The 27,067-nt window shown below is 48.4% G+C and overlaps 2 protein-coding genes across 3 annotated transcripts in view; one reads left to right on the plus strand and one right to left on the minus strand.

Moving 5' to 3' along the window:
- Positions 1 to 27,067, minus strand: part of FANCM (FA complementation group M) — a 1,896,264-nt gene that overhangs the window by 1,335,048 nt on the left and 534,149 nt on the right. The window contains exon 1 of one of the 2 annotated variants that reach the window (XM_069638750.1): positions 26,236 to 26,298. The exons of the other annotated variant lie outside the window; for it this stretch is intronic. Coding sequence (XP_069494851.1) covers positions 26,236 to 26,274 — 39 coding nt within the window. The 5' untranslated portion in view covers positions 26,275 to 26,298. Of the gene's footprint in view, positions 1 to 26,235; positions 26,299 to 27,067 lie in introns of those variants that run through there. 2 annotated transcript variants of the gene reach the window in all.
- Positions 24,120 to 27,067, plus strand: part of LOC138527506 (heme-binding protein 1-like) — a 163,731-nt gene continuing 160,783 nt past the window's right edge. The window contains exon 1 of the mRNA XM_069638751.1: positions 24,120 to 24,486. Coding sequence (XP_069494852.1) covers positions 24,270 to 24,486 — 217 coding nt within the window. The 5' untranslated portion in view covers positions 24,120 to 24,269. The remainder of the gene's footprint in view (positions 24,487 to 27,067) is intronic.

Genomic DNA, 27,067 nt, shown 5'->3' on the forward strand with positions numbered 1-27,067 from the left:
CACTCACTCTTATTCTAATTCAGTAATTTTAGTGATTTCACCTTACTATGCACGTTGTATTAACTAGATTTAGGTGCAGCTTGTTGAGTCTGTGCTACCAGACTAAAATATATGTGAAATGTTGGCTTCTCGTGGTACTCGAGAAGCGATGACAAGGGCACACTTTTGTCCGATATAATCATAAGAAATTCAAATCAGATAAACATATTACGTGTTTCTATATTAATTTCAAGGAAAGATTTTACGTTGAAACAAAATTTAATTTTAGAACAAACTGTTCTGTTTGCTTTTCAAAAAACACAATCAATAAAACATTACCAATCATTACATTGTATATAACATTACTTCTTTCTAAAACAGTATACACAAAGGAATCTGCTGAATGTTCATCAGTTTGTAAAGAAAGAGAGAAGAATTTCACAAAAAAGAAATGCTATCGTGCATTTAAATGTCTCCAGGTGAATCTGATATCTTGATAGGATATTTAATTCAATGTCCTGTTAAAGTTGATTCTTTCTTACAGAGAAAACTCCTACCTTACATTACGTGTTTCGGGCTTAATTGAACCCTCCTTCAGATGTAGATAACAGATTTATTCAATGATTCATCTAAAAGTAATAGAGAATATGTTTGTGTTACTTCTTGTGATTATTTTTCAAACAATCTTGATTTTATTATTTTCTCAGCATCGACTAATCACCAACCTTTTGAAGTGTGTTTAATCTATGACACAATGTCTTGGGAGATTCTGTTTCATCTGTTTTTGTTTGTTTGCTCTTTTTCTGCTACAACTCGTGTCCATTCTGAAAATGAAGGACACTTTTCAGTAAAGAGAAATCTACGTCCATACTGTTTATTAGTATTGTACATTGTTGTGACATAAAGTGGGACCAGTCGCAGAGATAGCGCTGGGTCCCACTCTTATGTCACTAATTTCTTGTAGGTGAAACATGGTATCTGTTCTGTTTGTTTTTAGATCGACTCACCACATGGGCGTATCGTTGTGCATTCGGAGTACGTGTCAGATGCCAGCTTTTATTTGGTTGCGCACACTCGGTTTCCGTTGTCACCAGTGTCGATAACACTGCGCGGTTGTGTTGGTGTAATCTTCCTGTGGGTCCCGTGCCGCACTCTCTTGCCGGTTCTGTCTCCCCTCGCGTCTGCTGCATTCTCCGGTCGCTGTTTTCCGGGTCGCTTAGCAACCGGGCAACTAGTCCATCTTCTATCGCTACTACATATTCTATGTATGTGCCAGTCATGCCGCCATCTTGGGCGTATTGCTCACTCAGTATATATAACTTGTGTTGCTCACTGCGTATCTGTTAATGAGACAAAGTTTGACAGAATTTGCTGGATATAGTCGCTTCAGTTTCCTCTCTCTTATTATCCATCCGGATTGTATGAAACAATATCTGTTCATATAACGGTCTGTTTCTTCCCATTTTCATCATTGATTAGAATTGATTTTGCTTCCATGGGGTTGCATGCTGTCTAATTGTTCAATCCAGTAGATTTCTCTTTGTTGCAAACGCTTTGTCATATTACCTCCTCTCCTGGGTAAGGTGACACGTTCAAGGATAATGAATTGAATCTGGGCAATGGAATGTTTCAATTCTTTAAAGTGTTGTGACACTGGTGATTTTGTCGACTGTTGCCTGATATTTGATTTGTGTTCTCCCCACCTTGTTTTCACTTTCCTGCTGGTAAGTCCAACATAATAGACTCTGCATGGGCATTTAATGCCATATTTCACATTCATCGTATCACATGTGGATGTGTGAGTTAGCGCAATCTTATGCCCCTGATGTGGGTGATTGATGTAATTCCCCTTGATCACATTGTTACAGCTATTACAGTTGTTACATGGAAGAGTTCCCTTAAAGATCTTCTGGTTGGATTTTACATGACCAAAGTCTGATTTAATTAAGTGATCCCGTATGGATCTGCTCTTGCTGTAGGCGAATAATGGTGGATTTGGAAATAGAGCTGACAGAGTTGGATCCATGCTCAATAATTTCCAATGTTTCTTGATGATTCTTTTGATACTGTTACTCTGTTGAGAGTAAATTGTGACATAAACCAATTCTGTCTCTGTTTTTCATTTTGGGTTTTAAGGCTTCTGTCCTTGGTATGTTCTTCCCCTTTGTAGCATGCTTCTTCACTGTTTCTTCCATATATCCTCTCAATAGGAATTTCTTTGTTAAGTCAATTGCTGTCTTGTCATATTCTTCCTCATTGGAGATAGTCCTCGTATAGCGTAAAAACTGACTCAACTGAATGCTTTCTATGGTGTTCTTAAGATGAAAGCTGGATGCTAACAGTAAACTGTTTCTGTCGGTTGATTTTGTGATCACATTGAACAAAGAGACAGAATTGGTTTATGTCACAATCCTGCCAACCCCCCTGCCGCTCACTGCACCACCGCCTTTTCCCATCTGTTTGATATGAACAATACTCCATCCAATTTCAACATAGGCCAAGGCTTACATTAAGTGGCTCGGTTTGCACACTTCCCTTAATCCTTGTCCATTAGTACAACTTGTACTTTGGGCCCCCGAAATAGACTGTGAACCCGACACAGCGCTAAGTGCACTAGACACTGGGCCTCCATGGGGCGATATCCAGGGTACTAACCTTTTGGGTGCTTCCGACGTGTGAGTGGTGAGGGAGCAGACATACCTCCCGTTGTGCTTGTGTTTCCCCAATGAGTTCATATAACGGTACCACATATTTTTAAACTCTGGGTGGTGCACATTAGACATTGTACCAAACACTACACCTTTGTACTCGTCATACTCTTTCTTACTCCAAACCCCTTTTCACTCGTATTTTCAAATTCCACAATAAAGTGTTCTGTATTTTCATTCGCTTAAATTTTACATTCACAATAAATATTCATCATTTGGTTTTGTAGCTTCAAGAAATGTGTCCAAAATGTGTCCAAAATGTGAACATATGTACCTTCCTTTGAGGTACTGGTACTACTACACCCCACTTTTATATGGCCTGTCCATATAACTACACTAAATACATATATAAACAATCCAAAGGTAAACCCAAACAGAGGTTGTTACAGTATGATGTTAAAATGGCATTTAGTACGGACATTAATATAGTTCCATAAGCCAAACATTTCAATACACATGGTGTATTGTAAAAAACAAAATACTTACAAATATTAAATGAAACTAGTAAATATGTCTGCAAAAAAGGCAGACCTAAACAAATCTGAATATTCAAAAAAAGAAAAAGGAAAAATAAAAGGCACCAATGATAAAAGAATAATAGAAATCCTACTAAAAACGAATACTGTACATCGTACTACTGTAAGTGTGGATAACCAAAATCACCTTTGAGAAACCAGAGGGTATCTTACCAGCTAGTTCCCGGGATCAAACTCTCTCTCAGGTGGCCAGGGCACGGTCATCGCCTTTGGATCCAGACCCTGGATGTGGACCGGTGCGGGAAGATCACCTGGTTGATGCAGCCGAGACGCAGTAGTTTTGTTCATCTACCCCATCCTCTTTTATTAAGATATTCTAAGATCCCAACTCCCCCCGGCCCTTTTTACACAAACACTGGGCCGAGGACAAGGGTGACAGTGTAACAAGACTCTGATACATCGTATTGGACATGTCCCGTTAATCAGGTCAGACACTTGACTTCAAGTGCATACACCTAAGACCAGTTAGCTCTTCTCACATGGATAAAAGGCAACACCTAAAGATACACTCTGAGCAAGGCGGAACACGAGTACGAGCAGAACTTCCGGGGTGAAGGCAAACCTACTGGAGCAGAGCGACACACCAAGGGAGAGAGCTGCAGGTAGAAAACCATAGGAGTTCACTACTGGAGGTTGATGCCTCCGACAGGCCGTGAAAGACACATGAAGACCAAATCCCACAAGTGACGACTGCATTGTGTTTCAAGGATGCCAGAGACCCTCCCGGGTGAACTGCAGAGTTGGGGAGGCAAGACCAAGCCTGTGGTACTAACCTTGACTCGTGAATAAGAAGTCACAAAAACCCAGAAAAAGAAGCACACAGCCGGTGAGTTGGCAAGCAACCTGAGAGAGCGGTGCAGGTTAAAGTTTGAAATAGAAGAACAAGTTACTCTCTTACCTGGTAACGTTATTTCGATGGGATGGTCCGACGACGTATTCCATATCTATGACAGGTAATCACCACAGCCGTGCTGCTTCGGAAACTTTTTTCGGCGTCTGCATCCTGCGTCGATGACGTTGATGCGCCGTCGTCGAGGACCTCCTCCGATGTCATCCGATGTGATAAGTAGGACGCACGACGCCCGTAGCCTCAGTTGTAGTTTTCCCCCAGAACGTGTGACATTAGTCTACTGCCAGTCAGACACAAAGCCTTACGGAACGTAAGATGCAATCGCATAAGAAATTCTGCAGCGGGGAAGGTAGGGAGGAGCGATATGGAATACGTCGTCGGACCATCCCATCGAAAGAACGTTACCAGGTAAGAGAGTAACTTGTTCTTCGAGCGGATTGGGTCCTCCGACGTATTCCATATCTATGACAGACTCCCAAAGCAGTACCAGAGCAAGGAGGAGGGAAAGAATTTAGAATTAAAATTTAGAATTGCCAATCAAATAGCAGAGCAAAGGACAGCCTTGCCAAAGGCCAGATCCTGTCCTCGGATGGAATCGAGGCAATAGTGACGTACAAATGTATGTACTGAAGCCCAGGTGGCTGCATCACAGATGTTGCGAATAGGGACACCCCTCTGCAGGGCAGTAGATGCAGCCATACCCCTGGTAGAATGGGCCTGCAAGCCAGCGGGTCCTTACCCGCCAAGCGGTAACACTCCGAGATGGTCAAAATAATCCAGCGAGACAAAGTCTGTTTCATCACAGCTTGTCCCAAACGCTTACCAGCGTAACCAATAAAGAGTTGATCGTCCACTCTGACCCGGGACATGCGTGAAACATAAAAGCTTAAAGCTCTCCTAGGATCAAGCCTATGGAGCCTATCCTCTTCCTTACCAGGATGCAGAGGAGGATAGAATGCCGGAAGAACAACCTTCTGGGCCAAATTAAATTCCGTCACTACCTTCGGAAGAAAGGAAGGACGGACCCTAAGGACAACCCTGTCCTTATGGAAAACAGTGAAGGGAGGCTTAACTGAAAGTGCCTGTAACTCACTCACTCTGCGAGCGGAAGTGACTGCAACTAAAAATACAGTTTTAAGAGTCAAGAGTCTCAAAGGACAAGAGTGCAAAGGCTCAAAGGGAGCACCCGTTAGAAACCTGAGAACAAGGTTCAAATCCCAACCGGGCACCAGGAAAGGTGACGGAGGGAACACATTAGTGAGCCCTTTCAAAAACTGTGAAATTAAAGGGATTTTAAAGTAGGAACACTCTTCAGACGAGCGCTTAAAGATGGACAGCGCCGCCAGGTAACCTTTAATGGTACCCACTTGCAAGCCCCTGTGGGCCAAAGAAAGTAAAAAGGACAGAACCATGGGGATGTCAAATGCAAAAGGATCCACATTCTGAACTCTGCACCAGTCGCAGAACTTACGCCAACGGCACAGAGACTTTGTTGCTGGCCGTCGGGCCGAGAGTAACACCTCCATCACGTCTTCAGGGAGGTCCCAATCCTTATAACTCAACCTTTCAGAAGCCAAGCGTGAAGGTTGAGGGATATGACCTCTGGATGGAGAACCTGCCCCCCTCCCATGAGAGCAGATCGTCTCGGTAGGGAAGACGACGTGGGGGGAAGATGGACAGGTCGAGAAGGTCCGGGTACCACGTCCTCCGAGCCCACGCCGGAGCAATGAGGATCATCCGGGAACCGAACTTCTGTAACCTCCGCAGCACTTGCGGGATGACTGGGACTGGAGGAAACGCGTACAGCAGTGGGAATGACCACTTCACCACAAACGCGTCTCCTAAGGCTCCTTTTGGAGGAAATTCCCGCAAGCAGAACCTCTCGCACTTCCGGTTGACACTGGAGGCGAAGAGATCCACTTGAGGGGTCCCCCAAAGGGCAAAGATCTCCAGGAGAATCTCCTGAGCCAACTCCCACTCGTGAGAGATCGTGCTCTGCCTGCTCAGAGCGTCCGCCGTCACGTTTTCGTCTCCGGCCAGATGAACTGCCGAGATCGAAACTTCCTGCTGGATGGCCCAGAACTCGAGCTGCATCGCCTCCCTGCACAGAGGAAGTGACCCTGCCCCCCCCCCCTTTTGTTGAGGTAGTGCATGGCCACTGTGTTGTCCGTCAGGATCAGGACATTCTTTCCTCGCACAGTCGGCAGAACAGCCTTCATGGCTAGCCTGACGGCCCTCAGCTCCAACAGATTGATATGGAGTCTGGACTCCGACGGAGACCAACGACCGCTGACTGTCAGCTAGTTGGCATGAGCTCCCCATCCTGAGAGGGATGCATCCGTCACGATCGTCACCAGGGAAGCCAAAACGGAGCCCCCTTCATCAAGTTGCCTTCGACGGCCCACCACAGAAGGTCCTGGGCGACCGAGGACGGCACCTGAACCGGGTCCGACATCCTGCCGGAGGACTGTGACCATTGCATCTTGAGTGCCCACTGCAAAGATCTCATCCGCAGGCGAGCCTCTGGCACCAGAAGAATGCAGGATGCCATGAGGCCGAGCAACCTCCAGAACACGAACGCTGGGAGCGTCTGGGCATGCTGAAACTTGTGCACCATCTGCTGAATGTGAAGAGCCCTCACCTGGGGAGGAAAAACACTGCCCCAGGGAAGTGTCGAGCACTGCTCCGATGTACTGGAGCCGCTGTGTTGGCGTCAAATGGGACTTCTTTAAATTGAGGGAGAAGCCCAGCCTGTGAAGGGAGTGGCAGGTGACGGACAGATGATCCAGGACCTGCTCTGGAGAGCGCGCCCTGATCAACCAATCGTCCAGGTAGGGGTAGTCGTGAATCCCCCCCTTGCCTGAGATGCGCTGCCACCACCACCATGAGCTTGGTGAAAACCCGCGGGGCGGAGGTCAATCCGAACGGCAGGACCCGAAACTGAAAGTGCGAGTCGTCAACCGCGAACCTCAGGTACTTCTTGTGCTTGGGATGGATCGGCACATGGAAGTAAGCATCCTTGAGGTCGAGAGACACCAACCAGTCCTGAAGCTGAAGGGCCTGGAGGACTTGAGAGAGAGTAACCATCTTGAACTTGTCCTTCCTGAGGAGTTTGTTCAAACCGCGCAAGTCCATGATGGGTCTCAATCCCACGTCTTTCTTCGAAATCAAAAAATAAGGGGAATACCATCCCTTGTTCCTCTCCGCTACAGGCACCAGTTCTATGGCGCCTTTCTCCAGCAGGGCTTGAATTTCCTGCACAAGGAGCGGATCCGGACTCTGCAAAGAGAGGTTCCCTGGTGGATTGTCGTGAGGCCTCTGCCGAAAGGGAAGACAGTATCCATGGGTTATGATCTCCAGAACCCACACATCTGAAGTAATGGCACGCCACTCTACAAGATGTTGCGCCAGCCTTCCCCCAACCGGCGAACCATGGGACATGGCCTCATGACTGAGTGGTAGCGGCTGCAGCATTACCCGAGGGCAAAGAAGCAACTGCCCGAGCGGCCTTGGCACCACGGGTACCCTGTCGTCCACCTCTGGTACCCCTGCGCTGGCCTCTTTGACTGCCAGCTCCTCTCGCTTTACCAAAGGAGGAGTAATAACGAAAGGAACCACCCCTCCATTGCTGTCCCCTAGGACGAAAAAGATGAGGTTGCCTGACTGCAGCACCCAACGATTTGGCTGCAGCTTTAGAGGTCTGCAACCTCTCAAGGCTCTCGTCAGCCTTGCTGCCAAAAAGGTGTTCACCGTCAAAGGGCATATTGAGGAGCCGGGATTGCACATCAGGAGCAAACTCCGACTTCCGCAACCACGCAAACCTGCGTATCACGGTGCTCGCCGCCATGGACCTGCTGACGCATTCAGCCATGTCCAAACCCGACTGAACAGACTCACACATGGCATCCTTACCATCCTGGACCATAGCAAGGAAACCATTCCGTTCGTCCCCTTCGGGAATATATTCAGCTGCTAACGCAACACAGTTCAACAGAGTGTGTGTGAAACGAGACAAGGCACATATGGAGTTGGCCGCCAGAAGCGCCATACCAGCCGAAGAAAACACTTTCTTCGCCCAGCCATCAAAACGTTTGTCGTCCCTATCAGGAGGGATGGTAGGGTACGACCACCAAACCACCACCACTCTCTCTGGAGTGGGGTGCCTGGTCAAGTAGCAGGGGTCGCTACCGGCTGGACGGTATATTTCCCCACCGCCGGGAAACTCTCCGGAGCAGTCCAAGCCGCTGCCACCCTTCTCTGCAGAGCCATATGAAACGGCAGTACCGGGTCAGTTGGGGGACCAACATCAAGGATGTCCGTGAGATCATCCTGCACAAACTCCCCTGGGGGAGCAGACCATCCCAAGTACTCGGAGACCCTAGCCATAAGGCACCGGTACGAGGAATCGGCATGAGAGCCAGGCTCAGGCCTACAAAACTCCACCTCCGGAGAGAGGTGTCCAGTCCACTGGCATCATGCAGTGACAGCCTCAAATCGTCAAACTGGCTATGGCCTGAGACAATCTCATCTGGAACTTGACTAGGAACCAGGCCATCAGAGTCCTCATCCACCTCCGAAATATATTCCAGGTGTTGAAAAGAAGGCACTCGAAAGTGCTTGCTCTTAGCCAGAGCCTTTCTAGGGGGTTCCCCCGTGCCACAGGGTACATCCGACACCCCTGCCTCGAAAGGCGTCGAGTGAATCGGCGCCGAGAGAACAGGCATCGGCGCCGAGAGGATCGGCGTCGACGTCGAGTAAATCAGCGTCGACGTCAGATGCAGCGGCGCCAGCATCGACGGCGTCGACACAGTTCTTGAAGCCGGAGCTCCGAGCGTGTCCTTCGACGACCTGAGCGTCGACGGCTTGGACGACTTCCTCGGAGCCTCGAGAAAGCCTGTCAACGCCCTCGAAGCCTCAAGCGTCGATGTCTTCCTCGAAGACATCACAGGTGCACACGGTCTCTAGCACGTCGAGGACCGGGACCTGGAACGGGTACGTCGAGAACGAGTCCCCTTGTCCGAACAGGACCTCTCCCGTGACTCGTGCCGACCACTCTTGCGAGCGGTGTCTCTCGACCTTTCACGGCCGACCGCACTCGGGGGCGCGGACGGCTTAGTACCCTGCGACTCGAGAATCGCCAACATTTTCTTCCCGAAGGAAGCCCATTCCTCCGGCGTCACACGCCTTGTGGGGTAAGCAACGTGCCGGGCAGAGTCCTCAGAAGAGGACCTGGAAGACGACCGGTGTCGGCGCTTCCGAGAATGCCTCGAAGAGGCCGAGGAGTGGCGAGACCGACTCCTAGAAGGAGACCCACGAGACTTCCGATGACGACGTAGAGAATCACCTCTCGAATCAACCGTCGAAAGCCCCGCAGACTTCGACTTCCGGGGCTTGGACACCCGACCTACCGACAACAACTTCTTATGTTCCCGTAAGGCTATGGACGTGAGCGACTGGTAGTCGATAGTCATCCGTGTCGTGGGTCTCCCCGAGGCACCAGAGGCAGGCGTCGTGCGAGTCCGTCACCGACATCTTGGACCCACACTCCCCGCACTTCTTGAAGCCCGGACGCGGGGTCGAAGACGAAGTAGAAGACATCTTCTTACGAAGGATTTTCTCACAAAAACGAACAGGTTCGAAGAACCGAGAAGAACAGAACTCCAAAGAGACGAGGCGTGACCGAGATTCACGAAGCAACACGTTCGCGGAAAAAACGGAACTGAGGCTACGGGCGTCGTGCGTCCTACTTATCACATCGGATGACGTCAGACGTCGGAGGAGGTCCTCGACAATGGCGCATCGACGTCATCGACGCAGGACGCAGAAAAAAGTTTCCGAGGCAGCACAGCTGTGGTGGTGGTGATTACCTGTCATAGATATGGAATACGTCGGAGGACCCAATCCCCTCGAAACATACTGCAAATGAAGGCTGCACGCGTGTGGGTGAGATGCTAAGAAAGGCAGAACTTTTGTGTTGAACTGTATCGTGAGAGGTCTGAGCCTGACAGAGGGGAAGCTACGAGAACTGTGTGGTGAAGGGTCTGAGCCCGGCAGTGGGGGGATCTTTGTGAACATTTTTGTTGAAACATTATTTTGGAAGTCAGAGAAAGAGACTTTAGCGTGGAAAGCCAGGCGGGTCTCGATCCACGGTTTTGAACTGTGGATTTTGTAGGAAACCGAGCCAGAGTGCGTCATCCTGTCTACAAGGATCGCCTTACTCCGTGAGGCCTAACGTGAGGAGGAGAGCGGGTTCAGACACATCATTTGAACACTGATTTTTCCTTTCGCATACATTTCTCCTTTTTACACTATTTGTTCAAGAGTTAGGGCAGGCATTAGGTTTTGTTAGCATATGCCATTTTGATTTGACGGACTCCACTAGGACTGCATTATTTATTATTTGATGGTCGAGACTACTCCCATCTTAGTTATAGGGCGGAGTAGGAGATTTTACATCAACAGCAAGGGGAGTGGCATATACTACAGTGTAAGGACCATCACAACGAGGTTTGTTCCACCAGAGAACATTTTTTATGTAAATTGTATCCTTAGGGAACAATTGCAATGGTGGCGAGCTCGCAGATTCCGGTGCAGCGCTGTTGTCAACCTTTTCCGACCGTCGTGGAGAAATCTGTTGAGAAAGGTATTTAATACACTTTGTTAACTGCGTTAAATAGGAATGGAACTCATTCCCCAGGATCAACGCACCCCTGTGAGCATCTGAAGCACTCGGCACAGGAGTCAGTGGTGTGTGCATACGTCTTCCCGTCACAATCTAATGATGGGAGAGGTGATGGTATTTACAGAGCTGGGTCCTTAAACTGAACAAGGCCAAAGGGAAACAATGTACCAAGTTCCTTTTTAGTGTTGCACATAACTTAGACAGTTTTGTTTTAAGCAGACCGTTCATCCTGAGGGTGATAAATGGAGCATGGCTTGTGCCTTATTCTCGAAAGAGCTGCAATTTCTTTAAACAACTTGCTGAAGAAGTGGGTGCCATTGTCGTTTTTCTCTCACCAAAAACTAGCAGGCCAATTTGGCATCAGGTTCTGCACACGGACCAGCCTCAATCCAACAGGAAAAAGGGCAAACAACCACTAGCAAGTAACAAAAGGAGTGACAAGTTTCACCCATATCAGCAAAATCTGTGTGTAAATCACGAATAGAGACCAATTGGGCGTGGCAAAGTTCTTTTTAAAGTCTTCAAAGTTTGTCCATTTATTATAGGTCTGGCAGGCAGCACAGTTGAACATGAACAAAGATAACAATTCCTGACTATTAAGCCCACACCAGTCCTCTTGAATATCTGCTGCAATATGTTGTTTAGATCCATGGGCAGAGTAGTGAAGCTGGCAGAATGCCGCCAAAGATTGGGGTATCACAACCTTCCCTGTACTCGTCTGTCTCCACCCCAAGTCAGTAGGGGATTGTGCACACCCTCTTTTTTGCAATACTATCTTCTCACTTTGTGAGGCCTGTCCTTGTAGCTCAATTGCCTACACAACCATCACTCTGGATTCCGAGCATCCAGAGGCACGGAAACTGCTCTCCTGAACACCCATGAAGAATTGCTCGCATATCTGGACTCCAACTCTACTGCTTTTCTCATTCTACTCAATCTCTCCTCTGCATTTGACACGGTCAACCACTCCATCCTCGTAAAAAGACTCCATGATAACCTCTGTATCTCAGAGCAGGCACTGGACTGGCTGACTACCTACCTCAACGAACGTCCCTCCCAGGTGATCGTGGGCTCTTTCTCCTCTCCCACCTCTATCTCTACCTGTGGCGTCCCCCAGGGTTCCAACCTCTCACCCTGGCTTTTTAACATCTATCTCACCCCACTTGCTCACCTTATTTCTACTTTACCCCCCATTACCAGTGTTATGGAGATGACGCCAACTCTTCTTCAAACTTCCCTCTGATTCTCTTGCTGCTTCCTCTACCATTCCTGACTGCCTCTCTGTTATCCAGTCATGGTGTGCTTCTAATGACCTGTGCCTCAACGACAGCAAGACTGAGATCCTTACTATCACGATTCCTGCTCCAACCTTCCTCCCTTCTCTCTGGCCACCCTCAATGGGACCCCACCCACCTCTTTCTACTGATGCCAGAAACTTTGGAGTCATCTTCGACTCCTCTCTTTCCTTCCTCCCTCACAGCATGGACCTTGCCAAGAAGTCCCCTTTCCAACTTCACCTCCTCAGAGGCATCCTTCCATTACTCACCTTTCCCCAGAAGCTCAATGTCTCTAGAGCCCTGGTACTATCTAGGCTAGACAACTATAACAGCCTCTTCCTCAATCTACCCTCTTCCTCTCTCTGCCCCCTCCAGCTTATCTATAATAGGGCTGCAAGACTTATCCTTGGACTCAAACCCAGGGACTGAATCTCTCCAGCCCTAAAATCTCTCTATTGGCTCCCTGTTGCTGCAAGGATTAAATTCAAATCCCTCTACGTCATCCATAAGGCTGTCGGGGGCCAGGGGCTGCGCTATCGCCAATCTGCTCTCACCAAATACACTCCCTCCAGGTTCCTACTGTGTCAAGGCATTTTCTAAGCAGCTAGCTGGAGGTCGATCTCATTCCTCGGCTGTCTCCCGCCTCTGGAACAACCTCCCCCTCCCTCTCCCTCTCCATCCTGAGGCGGATCCCCCTCCAATTCCGGAAGTGCCTTAAGACTTCCCTCTTCACCTCATCCTTCCCTTCCTGTGCTAATCCCCTTAGTCGCTGAGACTGGTTGCCTTGGGCACCCACTGGTCTGTGTTCCCTCACAGGACTGCACTTCACATCAGCAGATGACCATTCTATTCCATGCAACCCCTGCCTTGCACTTACCGGCAGCCTGCAACTCACCCCATTGCAATTCGCCACTATCCGTAAAATCTCAGCACTTACCCCTCTCCCCCACCCTGCTTTCTCTCTCTGCACTTACACTATCCAAATGCTCACAGGGCCTGGTAGGGCCACCTCGATCCTGTTCATTATTGTATTCTACTGCCTTTGCCCCATGTTCCCTCCCTCCACCCTATGGGCACTTTGAAACACAATTTCTTGCTGTATAAGCAAATAACAAGGGGTGTTTTGGGAGTCTCTCTGCCAGACATTAGTCCTGGTTACGAGAGCCTTATCCAGAGTCTTTAGCTAATCTTTCAGAGAGGAGAAATTTCCAAAACATATCAGTCTTTGTCCTGTCCTGGGCCAGTCCAGCACTGAAATGCTAGGCAATTCTCCTCTACACAAGAGTACCAACAGCAACCCCAGACACGTGTTTCGGTCTGGTTGGACCTCATCAGTAGGGTGGAGCTGTGCCTCTCTAAGAATAGTGCGCAAGGGCTCCACATCTGGATTACCCTAGTAACTTAGGGTGAGACCTAAGGTTACTTAAAATATGCAAATAACAAGGGCATTTCGGTGCTGGACTGCCCCAGGGCAGGGCAAAGACTGATATGTTTTGGATATTTCTCCTCTGTGAAAGATAGTGAGCTAAAGAATCTGGGCAAGGCTCTCGTAACCAGGACTAATGTCTGGCAGAGGGACTCCCAGAACTCCTCTTGTTAATTTGCTGTATACGTGTCTTAGAAATGCACAATAAATTATTTCTGTACCAGGGAAGGCAGTATATGGAAAATGTAACTGCATATTTACAAACACTCGATGCTCGGGTATGGCTGGTACTGGCAAATAGGAGCCCTTCTTCGCCACAGTGTCTGCTGCCTCTTCCCAAGGGAAACTAAGTCCATACCACTTTTGTGGGTGGTGCACTTCACTACTGCGGCGAGCGTAGATTGTGCAAGCACAGCCAATCAATCTGTTTAACAAAGCTGCATTCTTTAGGGGGACTCATCTGCTCTGCGAAACCCTCTTCTCATCAATCTCGATAATCCTGAATTAACAGCTGTCGTGACGTAGGCAGAGTCTGAATATATTGTTACTCGGCATCCTTCTGCTGCCTCAAGGGCTTCAATGAGGGCGATCAACTCTGCTGCGTGTGCTGAATAATGTCCTGGCAACCTCTGCTGTTGGACAACCTCAAATTCTTTATTAACTAAACGCACCACTGCCGCCCCAGTATGTTTCGGACCTGTCTGCTGGTCAATAGTTGACGACCCGTCAACGAAATATACTTCTTCATCCAAAGCATTATCACGTACTTTAGGAATACCATCCTCAGGACCACCATACATAACAGTCATGGACCTCATCATCATCAGTAACGGGTTCAGTCAAAAAGGTAGCAGGATTCACGGTCTTGAAACAAACAATGTGGATAAATGGGCTTGAAAGGATCACTTCATAAGCAGAAGCCCATTGGGTGGTTTGAGAACCCTGAGGGTATTCTCCCAGATAAGCACCGCAAGTCCTCTATTCAGGTGGCCATGGGAGGGCCATCGCCTTTGGATCACAACCCTGGGGGTGGACAAGCGAGGGAGGATCACCTGGGTAGGGCAGTCCAGGGTAATAAATCTGGGAGACCCTCATGCGAGACGCTGTATCATATTAGGATAACAGGGGGTAAGGAAGACATCCCGAAACTTTCAAAGGATATTCAGGTCTCTCTCACTTAATCATAGTAGAATAATATGGGTGGAGAAGTACGGGAACCAGAGGGAACAGTCTGTTTGGCTATAAACATCAACAGGTCGTTCCCCCAACTCAAGTCAAAGGACTCCTTATCTATATCCGTCCAACCCTACCGAATCGTCCTGGTCATATAAAATCAAGCTGGGTGTTCCCCTTCGCCCCAATTTCAACCACCTTATTACCCTTCCCCCCCCCAAACAAACCCTCATTGGTGTTTTGTACCGTCCACCACCCCAACCCTAATTTTCAATAAGTACTGGGACGAAGAACAGATGAGGAGCAATGAGGATTACCCATAGGGATACAAAGTGAGGCCTACCATCGAACACCTTTGAATTGTCCCACTAATAGAGTCAGGCAAGGCCAGGCAGATTTCCCCAACTGTGCAAACCTGACTCCAATGGACTCTCACCTGCAGTATTAAAAGGGTGGTTCTGCCAGAATCAGAGAGCGAGCTGGGGGTGATGACTGGACCAAAGGAGCCAAGGAGAAGGGGTGCTGCAGGAAGAGCAGCCTGGAGAATCCGGAAGAGAATAGCGTGCCAAGATGCTGGTGTTCGTGAGGGGCTACAGCGTGGCTAGGGAGCCGTGTCTCCAGGGAGCCAGAGCGAGGCAGACTGTATACTTCCGGTGGTGTTCAGGGAAATGCTCATTCCCTTAGGACATGCGCCGGTCCCAAGGGTATCTCAGGGGCAGGTGGTGAGACCCTGACCTCGACCTAAACCCATTTGACCTGCTCGCCGGTGCTGCGCTAGTGTTGGTGAATTTCATAAGACAGAGAGAAAATCAGTTGTGTGCGGGTAGCTGGAGCAGAAGCTGTGTTGAAAGAAGATCCCGGTAAGCGAAGGCGGGACGAAATCAAGAGAAAGCTGTAAAGCGGTGAAAGAAAGTAAAGCGAAGTAAGAGAAAGGTAAAAGCAAAGCAAGCGAAAGCTGTAAAGCGGTGAAAGAAAGCAAAGCGGAATGGCAGAAAAGGTGTGCTAGAGGCTAGGAAGTAACGAAAGACAGCAAAGTGTGCTCGCGGCATGGAAAGAGCCAAGAGTGGGTGCGAGAGAGACCTGAAATTAAGGAGAGGGGTGCAAGTGACCCAAAACCGAGAGACAGCGAGGAGGAAAATGGACAGTCAAGAGAGGGTTCAAGCAACCCGAAAGAAATACAGAGTGCACGAGGCACATTAAATGGCACTGGAAGATGCAAGAGAGTACAGTGAGAAACTGAAGGTGCAGGAGAGCTTGGGGAAAATTAACAAGTGTGCATTGCTTTTGGATCCAGTTCCTGGGGGTGGACCAGTGCGGGAGGATCACCGGGGTGAGGGGTCATCAGGGAGTGGGACACTGGATGGTGAGACGTGGTATCCCTCTTCGCTGCAAAACCTTTACACCCATCCTACCAGGTAGAATACTTAGGAACTCAACCCCCCGGCCCCTTTCACAACACAAACACTTTCTCATAGACAGCCCGCTATGAGAGCAAACTGACTAACACGCGAGCCGTATACCTGACGTGTTCCAATACAATGGTCAGGCAGGGTCAGGCAATTGCTGACCACCACGCACATCTGACTTCCATTACACTTCCCCACACAGATAAAGGGCGGAGCACACGAGGAAACAGCAGTTCCAAGATGGCCGTTTAAAACAAGGAGAAAGGCAGCAAAACCGAAGGGGATCGCAAGGAGGGAAGTTGCCTTGACCTTTTCTACTAGGAACCGTTACTTTCATGAAGCCTCAAGAATAGAAATCGTAAGACCAGGAAAGCAGGCTGTGGAATCCTGCATTGTGTGTCGGAGGCTGCCGGGCACTCCCACGTCGATAATCAAGGAGGGAAGAATCACCAGCTGCTGTGTTACTGTCCTTGGCACCAACAACAAAGCAGCGTCAGTGACATCAACACAGCCGGTGAGTTGGGGAGAAAGATACAAGACCAGTCTGTGTTGAAGGCAAGGTTCCAAGTTGCAACATTGTATGGCGAGCGCTGTAACCAACATTGTATGAAACCCGTGAGATAACCAATGCGATTAAAGTTGAACTTCAGATGAATGATTGAAATGTGAAACCAAGATATCCCAAACTTTTGACAGAGTGATCAGGCACCGTGTGCGTGCTTAATCGAAGGTCTCTGTAAGGTGTCCAGCTGAGAGTTTACAAAAGTGAAAGCGTGGCAAAGGCTTGTGAATCGAAGTGGTCCTGCAACAGACAAACCAAATGCCATGCACAATCGAAAGTCTTTGATATTGATACAGTAAAGAAAGTTGATGACAAAGTAGAGGCAGTTGGTCTAAGCCTGATTGAGGGAGATCAATTGAAAGCTTCAAGATAAAGCAAGTTTGTGTTACAATAGAAAAATTGTTCCGTACCCAGCAGAGGGAGACCGATTGAAGATTTTGTGTTTTAACGGATCTGAGCCTGGCGGAGGGGGATCCGAGATGAACAGTAAATCACCTGAGAAAAGTGTGCGCAGGAGAATCCTGGAAGGAAAGGAACTTTATTATTTGTTTGTTGCATCAGGCCCTCTGAAAGAACAGATTTTGAACAGCAAAGAGACTTTAGCGCAGAAGGCCACGATTCTGAAGTTTTGAACTTCACCCTTGTGCTAGAAAAGCCAGAGACTGTGCTAAGCTAGAGTGTGCCACCTTATCCAGTTCTGAAAACATGGGGAAGGGAAGCCAACTGCTTGAATATGCTGACATATCATTTCTTTTGCATAACATGGTTTCCCACACTATTTGCATTTAGAGGTAAGGATTGGCAATAGGTTTATTAATATAGGCTCTTTTTATTTGACAAGACGCCACTAGGACTGCATTAGCATTATTTGATAGTCGTAGCTTGCTCCCATCTTTAGATTTAGGATTAGATACGCGTTTTCAAACCCAATTGAAGTTCAATAAACGCCCTTGAACTGTGGTCACTTCTGTCTGTCTTACAGTTGGAAGCACAGTAAAGTGGAAAATGACAGAGTGAAAGAGGCACAGAAGAGGAGAAGGTGCCAGGGAATAAACAGAGGGATTAAGGGTCGGAGTGGTCACGCCTGGGTGGAGCAAAGAACCCAGTATTCTCGAAAGTCTCTGATACTACCCTCAAGAAAAAACTGTACAGTGAAAGGTACATCCAGACAAGAGGAACTTTTTGTTTACGACCAGTGGGACCTAGGCTTGGGGAAGGGAAGCCCAAGAGGCCCACAATAGACATTGGTGAACTTCGTAAAGAGGGGCCTAAACTTGGGGAAGGGAACCCCGAGAGGCCTAATAGGAACTCTCTCTTTTTGTTTGGAACTGGAAGGATCGAACTTGGGGAAGGGAACCCCAAGGGACCCAGAGAAATTGTGAACTCTATTGAGTTGCTGCAAGAGCTATACGTGGAAGTTTCCAAGGGCAACCCTTTTTAGTTTAACTATTTTGAACTGGCAGAACTACGCCTATCGGTAACCAGCTGTGGTTTACATTTTCTTTTGAATCACCATTTCTCCTTTAAGAAGACACCCCTATCACATTTGGTTTAAGAGTGAGGGAAAGCATAGGTTTGGACACAAACTTTGGTTTTGGGCTTGCGGACATAGATAGCCCTTAGAAACATCAGTTGAGGGAACAACCCCCTTAGAGTTAGGGCCAGATAGGCATTAAACCAACCCCACATGTTCCCCACCTCCAAGCCTATCAATGGTTCCTTTTCTGGGGTGGCCGTGACCGATGGAACTAGACACGCTAAGGCTCTTTCTGGGCTGTCCGGGTATGTGTTCGTCCCAGGAAAAACAAATGTGTTCCCCTCCAAGCACAGTGGCTCCCTGATATTGGGGCAGCGTGCCATTCGGGACAGTGTTGTTGCTCAGAATGTGGGGGCCCTGTTGCTGCCTCTGATGTACTACATATGGCGGTTACTAGAACCCGGAGCGGGTAACTGCAGAAAAGCTGGCGGGGAAGCGTGCGGGCCATGAGCATTGGTGGACCACAGAGGTTTGCCGGGGCATCTGTCCGTACGACTGAGCGTATGAGGCTGGACCTTCCTGAGAATATGGATACATCTTTTTTTGGGGATATGCATACATCCGTCTACTTCTACATTCTCTTGAAAAATGGCCCCATGTGCGCACACGTCCAACACTGGCCTGCTCCTCCTCGCTGTCCCATCCCTCCAAAACCCCTACGCCCTACCTAGGAACCCGAAAATCCCCCTCTCCCGTGTTGAATCCCTACTTGATATTGGGGTTGATACCCCCCTGTCCATCCACTTTCTCCTCCCCACCAGGTGCCACGTGCACGTCTGCCTGAATCGCCCTAAGGTCTGCCGACCCTGCCATCTGTACTGTTGCCACAGCCCCCTCCAGTGCAACCTTTGCTAACTTCTTTTGAACCAGTTTAGCTTTCTCTGCTTGCACACGCTTTATAGTTTCCTTTTCTTTTTCTTTCAACCATTTACATGAGTGAATAACAGACTGAATTTCCGCCCAACCTTTTGCCTCTATCCCCGCTATCTTAAGTGCTTTCTGTACCTCTTTCGAAAAGCCTCTTGACCACAAAGTAGAAAAATGTAATCGCTCGATCCCATGAGTCCCCTGTTTCCACCGACAGATTTCTTGTACGTGCAATACATATTAGGCAGTATCATCATCATTCGATGCCTAATCGACTGAAGATCAGGTGTGTCTGGGTACGCACGCATGCAGTAATGCCGCCCATTCATTGGGCCAAATGTCATTAAAATGTGCTCTATCATGGTTATCTCCCAACTTCACACCAGGATACCCTGCTTTAACTCGTTTGGTATGCCGTCAGTCTGTTCTCCAAGTATAGATAGAAACAGACTTGCCATTCTAATTTTAGTCGCACTAACTTGCCCTCCACTTTCCTTAAAGCATCCACCAGCTCCTTTACTGGTTTTGCGTCATCTCCATCTGGCCCTTCACTTCTTCCAACCACCAACACTGTGGGGTTGGGGAGGTTCTGATAGTGTGTCGACATAGGTGCCGTGGTGGGCAAGGGGGCATACATAAGATTTGTATATCCTGATGTGTACGCTTAGGGTAACACCCTAACGGAAGACACCTGTCTGTTTCCATACGGTCCACAGGGTCACTTGGGACGGTAACCGCAGTAGTGATAACACTGCATGGAGTAACCACCTCACATACTGCCTTGGAAGAATCAGTAGAACTATCATCCAAATCTTCCACCATTTTCCACAATCCAATACTTCCTTTCTTTTCTTTTTTCCTTAACTTTTTTAGCTGTCAGGAACGTATACATGTGACTTAGTATCTCTCTATTGTTTGTGCCCTGGTCCAACCATGGCTTAAACATCCCCTCCTTTGTTTCTGTGCACCATTCCCGGTGATATATGGGAATCTTGCCTCAATACAACAGGAGGCCTTTGCACACGTACTCCAACAGGGTTGTTGGATCCCTGGCAGCCACCCCTCCTCGTTGGTATTTTAAATTATTGCCAATACCCTTATCCCATCCCGACATCCTGTGTCCCTCCCCGTACCCCCTTCCCATACCCCACACTCACCCTTCTTCACTTATACAAATCAACACATATCTTATAGTCTTCCCACCTCAATTGGCCCTACTACAATCACTACTAACCATGCCACAGAAATGATCACCAACAATAAAATCATATATTCTATGTATTCGTTCCAACACTCCCACTGTATCGAATGAGGCGATCCCAGGCCACCGACGGCCTCTACCACAACTGCTTTTACATTCTCGTGCCCCCCCTTTATACCGGACGCAGAGATCCCAGACTCACTGAATATACGGAGCCTCTATCCATATCCTTTTTTCTTCCATTGTACAGCGCTGTCTTCTCCCCTATTACCTAAGGAAAGGATCCGGTACTCCACAAACCCTAATATAAAAACCTCATTAAAAATATATACACCACCACATAGTTTTTCTACTTTGTCAATCCAATCTCTCCTTGCCACACGTATAAACCCACACTCCTTCACATCTCCCCCATACCTCACTTATTTTTCTCCAAAAGGGGGTGCACTATGTCTGCGTATTCAACCGAAGTCCTATGTCGTGGGGTCCAGTCAACGGCCTGCACAATCCGGGGACAGCGCCCCGCTCTAAAGAACAGACAGGAATTCTGATAACAGCTCCTATAAAAAACTCAAAGGTTGTGCACAACGGGGACTGATTGCTGCAGATGGGAGCGGCCCCTCCAGATGTGAGGCCAGGAATCCTCCGTCTTCGTAGAGGTCACTGGGATGACGCCAGGGGACACCAAACATGTTGGGCAACTTCCCTTCGATCAAACCAAGAAAATATAACCCACTAGGGAAAAGGGCTAGGTGCACCCTTTTTTGAGAAAGGCAATAACTTTATTTTTTATACAAAAGAATAAGGCAACAGGGTATTACAAATCCACTATTAAAGAGTCCTCTTTCGCCTTCCGCACAAAATCCAGGTTATAAACGTAAGAATCATCACTGATGACGCAATCCATATATTGGTTTAATCCCCCACCTGCATTGGCTACCGCCTGTATAAATATGCTAAGGATTGCATATAGCCATCCTCCACTCGGTTCCGCTGTCTTCTCTATCGTGGGTAACATCCTTGTCCATCGTGGAATACACAAAAGCAATTGGTTAACATCAACTAGCACCACCCTACCTTTGATCCTTACCACGCGACGTGCACTTGGTTATCAATATGAACTCAGTGGATAGTTTCGAGGTCAGTCTGGTACTTGTGAACAAAAGCAGCTTTTTTCTCACCCCGGACACGTTGGCGGACCCATCATGCCTTCCCAACTGTATGGGCATCATTCTTAGCCCTCTTTGGCACAAAACCGTTCTCTGCTTTCCCACTTATCAGTTCCCCTCCCTAAGAGTGAACCTAGTGTCCCACTAATCAATCCAGTTCACAAAGGATTTAAAGCCCATTGCCCTGCACATCTGGTAGTTCAAATAGAGTCACCGTCATGCTGGGGGGTGCTAGTGTCTTAAATCTTGGTTCGTGTTATGGCATCCCAAGACTTCTGCCTTCGCTCCCAGGAATAGAACCTTGGTACTAGGCCACAGCCCTTCTTTTCTTCAGCTGCACACATTCTTACCTAATTAGTTCAAAGGCCTTACTGATGTGGGGGCCCTATGCATGCTCTTTGCTGAGCCTGGGAATCAGGATGCAATGGTGAAGCGAGGGGTAATGCCTCATTGTTCTGTGTTCCTCACGAAAACACTGCCTGCAGGGATTCAGGTCTACTAGTAAACACAGTGTTTGTTCAGTTATAATCATTGTGTATATGGACATGCTATATCCTACATAGTTTGATTGCATCACTACTGCTTAGTTCCCCCTATGCGACTTCCCACTCCCACCAATTGTTTCCATCCATAACACCCCCTCCCCCAAACCCCTACACCGTCCCATGCTCATTTCCATAATTGTATATATTTTTTACAATCTAAATCGTCTAAGGGGGGCTGCGGTCTGAACATGCATCCCAACACCAGTTAGGTACTGGGATGAGGAGGAGGCAAGCAAGAGCAATGCAAAACTCCCAAAGAGGTAGTGAGCGTTCAAGTCTTTTTCGGACTTATCAACTTGGCGGGAGGTTTAAATGACATTAACAGAGAAGATAGCGTCAGCTGGGGAAGCAAGTCCACAGACTGCTGGAGGTGCGCAGACCCTGACTGGAAGGCACCATGGCAGAAGAAGCACTCATGACCACCAGACAGATGCAGAGTGTATACAGCAGAAGTGGGGCTGAGGGAAGTTGGAAGCCTGGGGAACACAGCAAAGAAGAAGTAGCGGTGACCAGGCAGAGCTTCAGAGCGAGGCCTGAGCTGCGAGAGACGCATTAGTGGCAGATGAAAGGTGGCATAGTAGCGGTACCATGTATACAAGGAACTGATGAGAAGTGTCAAGTATTGTGCATCGGTGGTTTGACCTGTAATGTGGTCCGACAACTGTGCCTGGACCGAGGACACATACCTATTGAAAAGCCACTCAAAGCACGACCGAGAAACCTGTGAGTGAATATAAAGGAAGTTTTGTGTTTCAAGTCAAGGAACTTTTGTTTTGTGAATCCTGTGAAATGTACCTTTGTGAAACCGGTGAAAATAATCAAATTAGAGGAGCTGGAACTTATACCTGGGAACTGTGTTTTGATGAAGTGAAGAGACTTGAAAGCTTGGGGAAGGGAATCCCTTGGCATTGTGAATTGTCTTTAAGTGTGGGAAAGAGAACCCTCTTGCAAGGTCAGAGCTTGGAGAAGCTCTTAACAGCTATTGAACACTTTTAGATATTTAAACCCATACACATTTTTAAAGTATTAAGTGAGGGCCAGGTTAGGTTTGGACCCGGACAGAAATTTTAATTTGGACATCCTGGTGCAGACTTTCCTTTTTTTTGTTAGGCAGGCGAAATTCCCCTTAGAATTGGGCAAGTTGGGCCTTTTTCCCCAACCTTATTTTCATTTCATAAAGGTTTAAAGACAAAATTATATATCTCTTGTATGTCTGCTTTATGATGCCTTCACAGCACACAGTTGTGATCACACTCGCTCAACACTGGGATTGGAGAGTCAAGAGCAGTGCTTTAAGTGGGCTGGGCCAGCCGGGTCTGGGCCACAGCAGTCTCCAAAAAGTGGGGCTGAGCTGTCTCACCACAGTTTTGGCGGGGCACATTATCCTGCCACAGCCGCAAGGGGAGTTGAACCCGCTATTAAGTGAGGCGAGCTGATTGAGGTGCCAGGCCAGCCACAGCGTCACTGTAGCTGGCTGGCACTTCTGGCAGTCACTAACTTCCTCTGGTGACCCCACACGCGAGGGGTCACTAGAGGAAGTTACTGTCCCTTTGTTTCCCCAGCCGAGGCGTCTTTAACCATCGGCAAACCTGGGGATTCCATTAAATATTTTGAGTTTAATAAAAGATAACTTGAAAAGTACTCAATTCAAGCCATCTTTTATAAAGCTTTGCCCGTCATCAAAGCTTTATAAAAGATGGTTTGAATTGTGCACTTTTCAAGCCATCTTTTATAAACATAGAAATGTATGCAAACCATAAGGTACGCACACAAATGTTATATATTTGTATGTGTACCTTACTATGGTTTGTGTACTTTGCAAGCCATCTTTTATAAACCGATATTTATAAAAGATGACTTGCATAGTAAGGTATGCATACAAACATAAATGCTTACAAGCATTTATATATTTGTTTGTGTACCTTACTGTGGCTTGTGTACTTGTTAGGCCACGCCCACCCCATAAGCCACGCCCCCAAATTAACCCACTTAAAGCCTTGGTCAAGAGCCATGGATTGAACACCACGCTGTGCTTCACTTCATGGTTGGGGATGCTCTGTTGCCTGCTGCACTTACATATACTCCATTTGGGGTAAAGCAGCCGCTCAGCTGCCAATCAGGACCTCAGCCCCCCCCCCCCCACCACACACTGCAATTAAGACGGCGAGGCTCCTCCCTCTGAGCGCGAGAGGCTAGCCCTACCCCCACCACTCTGCGGGAGATGGCAGAGCCCAGTCTCCGCCCCGTAGGCGCTTTTAAAAGCTCGGCTCTGGCCGGGGTGTGAGGACAGCGGCAACTCTTGCACCCAGTCCGGCGCCTACCGCAGGCAGCGGTGCGCTCAGCCCGGAGCCATGCAGCGAGAGGGCTGCCGGATGAGCGGGGGCCCGGAGCCCCCGGCCATGATCACTCTGGAGGACCTGGACAGCATGACCGAAGATCCGGGCGCCGACTCTGCCTACAACAGCAACGGCAGCCTAGAGGAGGAGCCCATGGAGGACGAGCAGCAGGAGCGCCTGCTGACCTACTGGCAGAGCGTGGGCCGGGGCCACCAGGTGGACGTGCCCGAGGGTAAGCACGGGGCGAAGGGCAAAGACTGCGAGGCTTGCACACACACCAGTCTGCAGCATAGCACCAGAGACAGTGCTAGAGAGACGCTTCTGACTGCCACAGCAAGTCGCCAGAGAGACACCCCTGACATCTGTCACTCGCAGGGATTGCACACAGCGTCAAGGACAACAGCACAGCAGACATTCCGCAAGAGACACTTCTGGTTGCCGCCCCTCACAGACACTGCACACAGAACTGCGCAGCACCAAGGAGACATATTAGAGACAGAACGCATCAGCGAGACCCCCACTGCTGGCACTACAATTGTAAACACCACCCAAATGAACCATAGCATCACAGACACAGCTGCAGAGAGGTAACTTTAACAGCTGGCATACCATTGCACCGGACGAGCCTCGCACGAGAGCCGTCCCAAAAATCTGTCAGTCACAGAGTTTACAAACATACCACCCGACAACTCGATAGACACTTCTGACGGCTACTGCGCAAAGAGGCCGCGCACAGCACCAGGGACAGCGACATATCACCCGGGGTACGCAGGAGATTACCAAGTGTCCCTCCGACAGCATCGTAGCACTACAGAGACCGCTATAGAGCTGCTTCTATCGAAAGCAACCCTTCGCAGTATTCGCCCACTAGCGACACTTGTTGTACAGCCACCCTCCCCTCCAGTAGAGACTGCCCTGCCAATGTAGAGACAGCTCTGTGGATAAATGTGGCGATGGCTGCCATTTCCTGGAGTGAGCCCGCAGCCGAGGCTGCTGTCACTTCCAGTGAATAATCTTGTACGCGGCCGCCCCTAGTTCCAAGGAGTGAACTCTACATCTGTGAGGGGGTGCCAGGCATGGTGCCTTTACTAATGTCTGCATGCAAAGATGCCCTTTCTGGCTCACCTTCAGGGTTGGGCACGGGCATCACATTTTCACTGGCACCAATGAAAAAGTGGCCCACAGTTGCAAATGGTAATTCATTCCTTTTGTGACAGTTTAAATAGTACCCACGAGGGAGTTTTTTGATAAAAATGTGATGCAAATTGTGCATTTTAAAAGATATTTATTCAGCAGTACTGGTCAAAACTACTAGCTGCATAGTCAAGTAACTCAACACACTGGTTCACATTGGCCAAAAAGGGGCCCACTTTGACCCACAAAAAAACTGTCCCACACCAGCATTTTGTGTTTTTGGTTCGTGCATTGCTCTATTGCCCCATGGGCCAGCCTGAGCCGGCTCACCTTGGCCAAAGATGCTTCAAATACAGTTAATGACACTATCGAATCATGAGTACATTTTCATGAGGGTGTGGTATGAGGCGTCTGTCCAGATCACAAAGGTCCGCTAACTGCTCCAAAGGGAAGAGCTACACTAACTAGCAAGATATTACAAAACTGGCAGGCCCTTAACACGTGATTTTAAGCTCCAATGTATCCTGGTGGTGGTTCTATGCGATTACAGAGAACGTTTCAGCGAAAACATGAACAGTGTTTTTGGGGGGGGGGGGGGGTCCTACCCAAACCCCTCATTTCTCTATGTGCTTAAGCCCATCCCCATTCCCAGACGTTTTACCCCCTTACCCCACCCCCATATCTATTTAAAGACATGTTGATGCATTTTTCTCTGTTATAGCATTTTTTGTAATTGTATTTATTCCCCATTATCACTAGATACCATCCTGGTCGTCTCAGGGCTTGGTGGATGTGGATCCTTCTTATAGTAACAGTTGACAGGCGCAGAGGAGAGCTGCAGCTTTACCTTTAAGTCAGAGCCTCCATGCCTGGTCTGTGCAGCCATCCTCTGCTTCTTGGCCCGGGCTTGTGGCAGGATAGATCTGTTTTCAGGGAGAGGATAACCCTTGTGGCGCATTAAGCAGACATCTGATTAACGTCTGCAAATGGCGGATTAACCAGCCTTCCATAAGCTTAGGTGGCCCTTGGGGCGGGGCATCATGAGGCAGAGAAAACTTTACTGCGAGAGCTGAAATCACCAGGAACATTCTGTTCACAACCGACGAGATCACCAGCAATGATAAGTAGCATGACGGCCATTATTCACAGATCATTAAAAAGGCGGGAGAGATCGAAAGCCAGTCCAGCCATCAGCTTACATTTGGTTGGAACACTTGGAGTCTAAATTCGTAAGCGGTTTATAGTGGCCGGCCAATACAGGACCGTGGCAGATGCTCAACGTGTTGAAAGGCTAACTAAACTTTTACCCCTCAGCCTTTTCCTTGTATGAGCACCACTGTAGGCCTGCCCTTCTTTATCACACGTACACCACTGAGCCAAAAACAGCCGTCGACCCCGCTCTATTAGTTACCCTCCCCGCAAAAAAACAAACATCCCCAAGAATGCCAGAGCCAGGCGAGGGCGCTTGCTCCCAGGAGACCTACTGCCAAAATCCCGATTTAATGCTTGGGCCCTGTCGGGAGAGCGGTGCTGGGGGAATAAATAAAAACGTGCATGAACATGGTGACCAATTAACAAAAGGCCCCATTCACTAGCAATTCCTTCTCTTGCTGCTGCCCATGGCAAACCTTCCATAACTGGACACAGGATATCGGCTGCACATCACCACCATAGCAAGC

This window comes from Ambystoma mexicanum, chromosome 14 (genome assembly GCF_040938575.1).
Source record: "Ambystoma mexicanum isolate Mex_15411 chromosome 14, UKY_AmexF1_1, whole genome shotgun sequence".
Taxonomy (NCBI): domain Eukaryota; kingdom Metazoa; phylum Chordata; class Amphibia; order Caudata; family Ambystomatidae; genus Ambystoma; species Ambystoma mexicanum.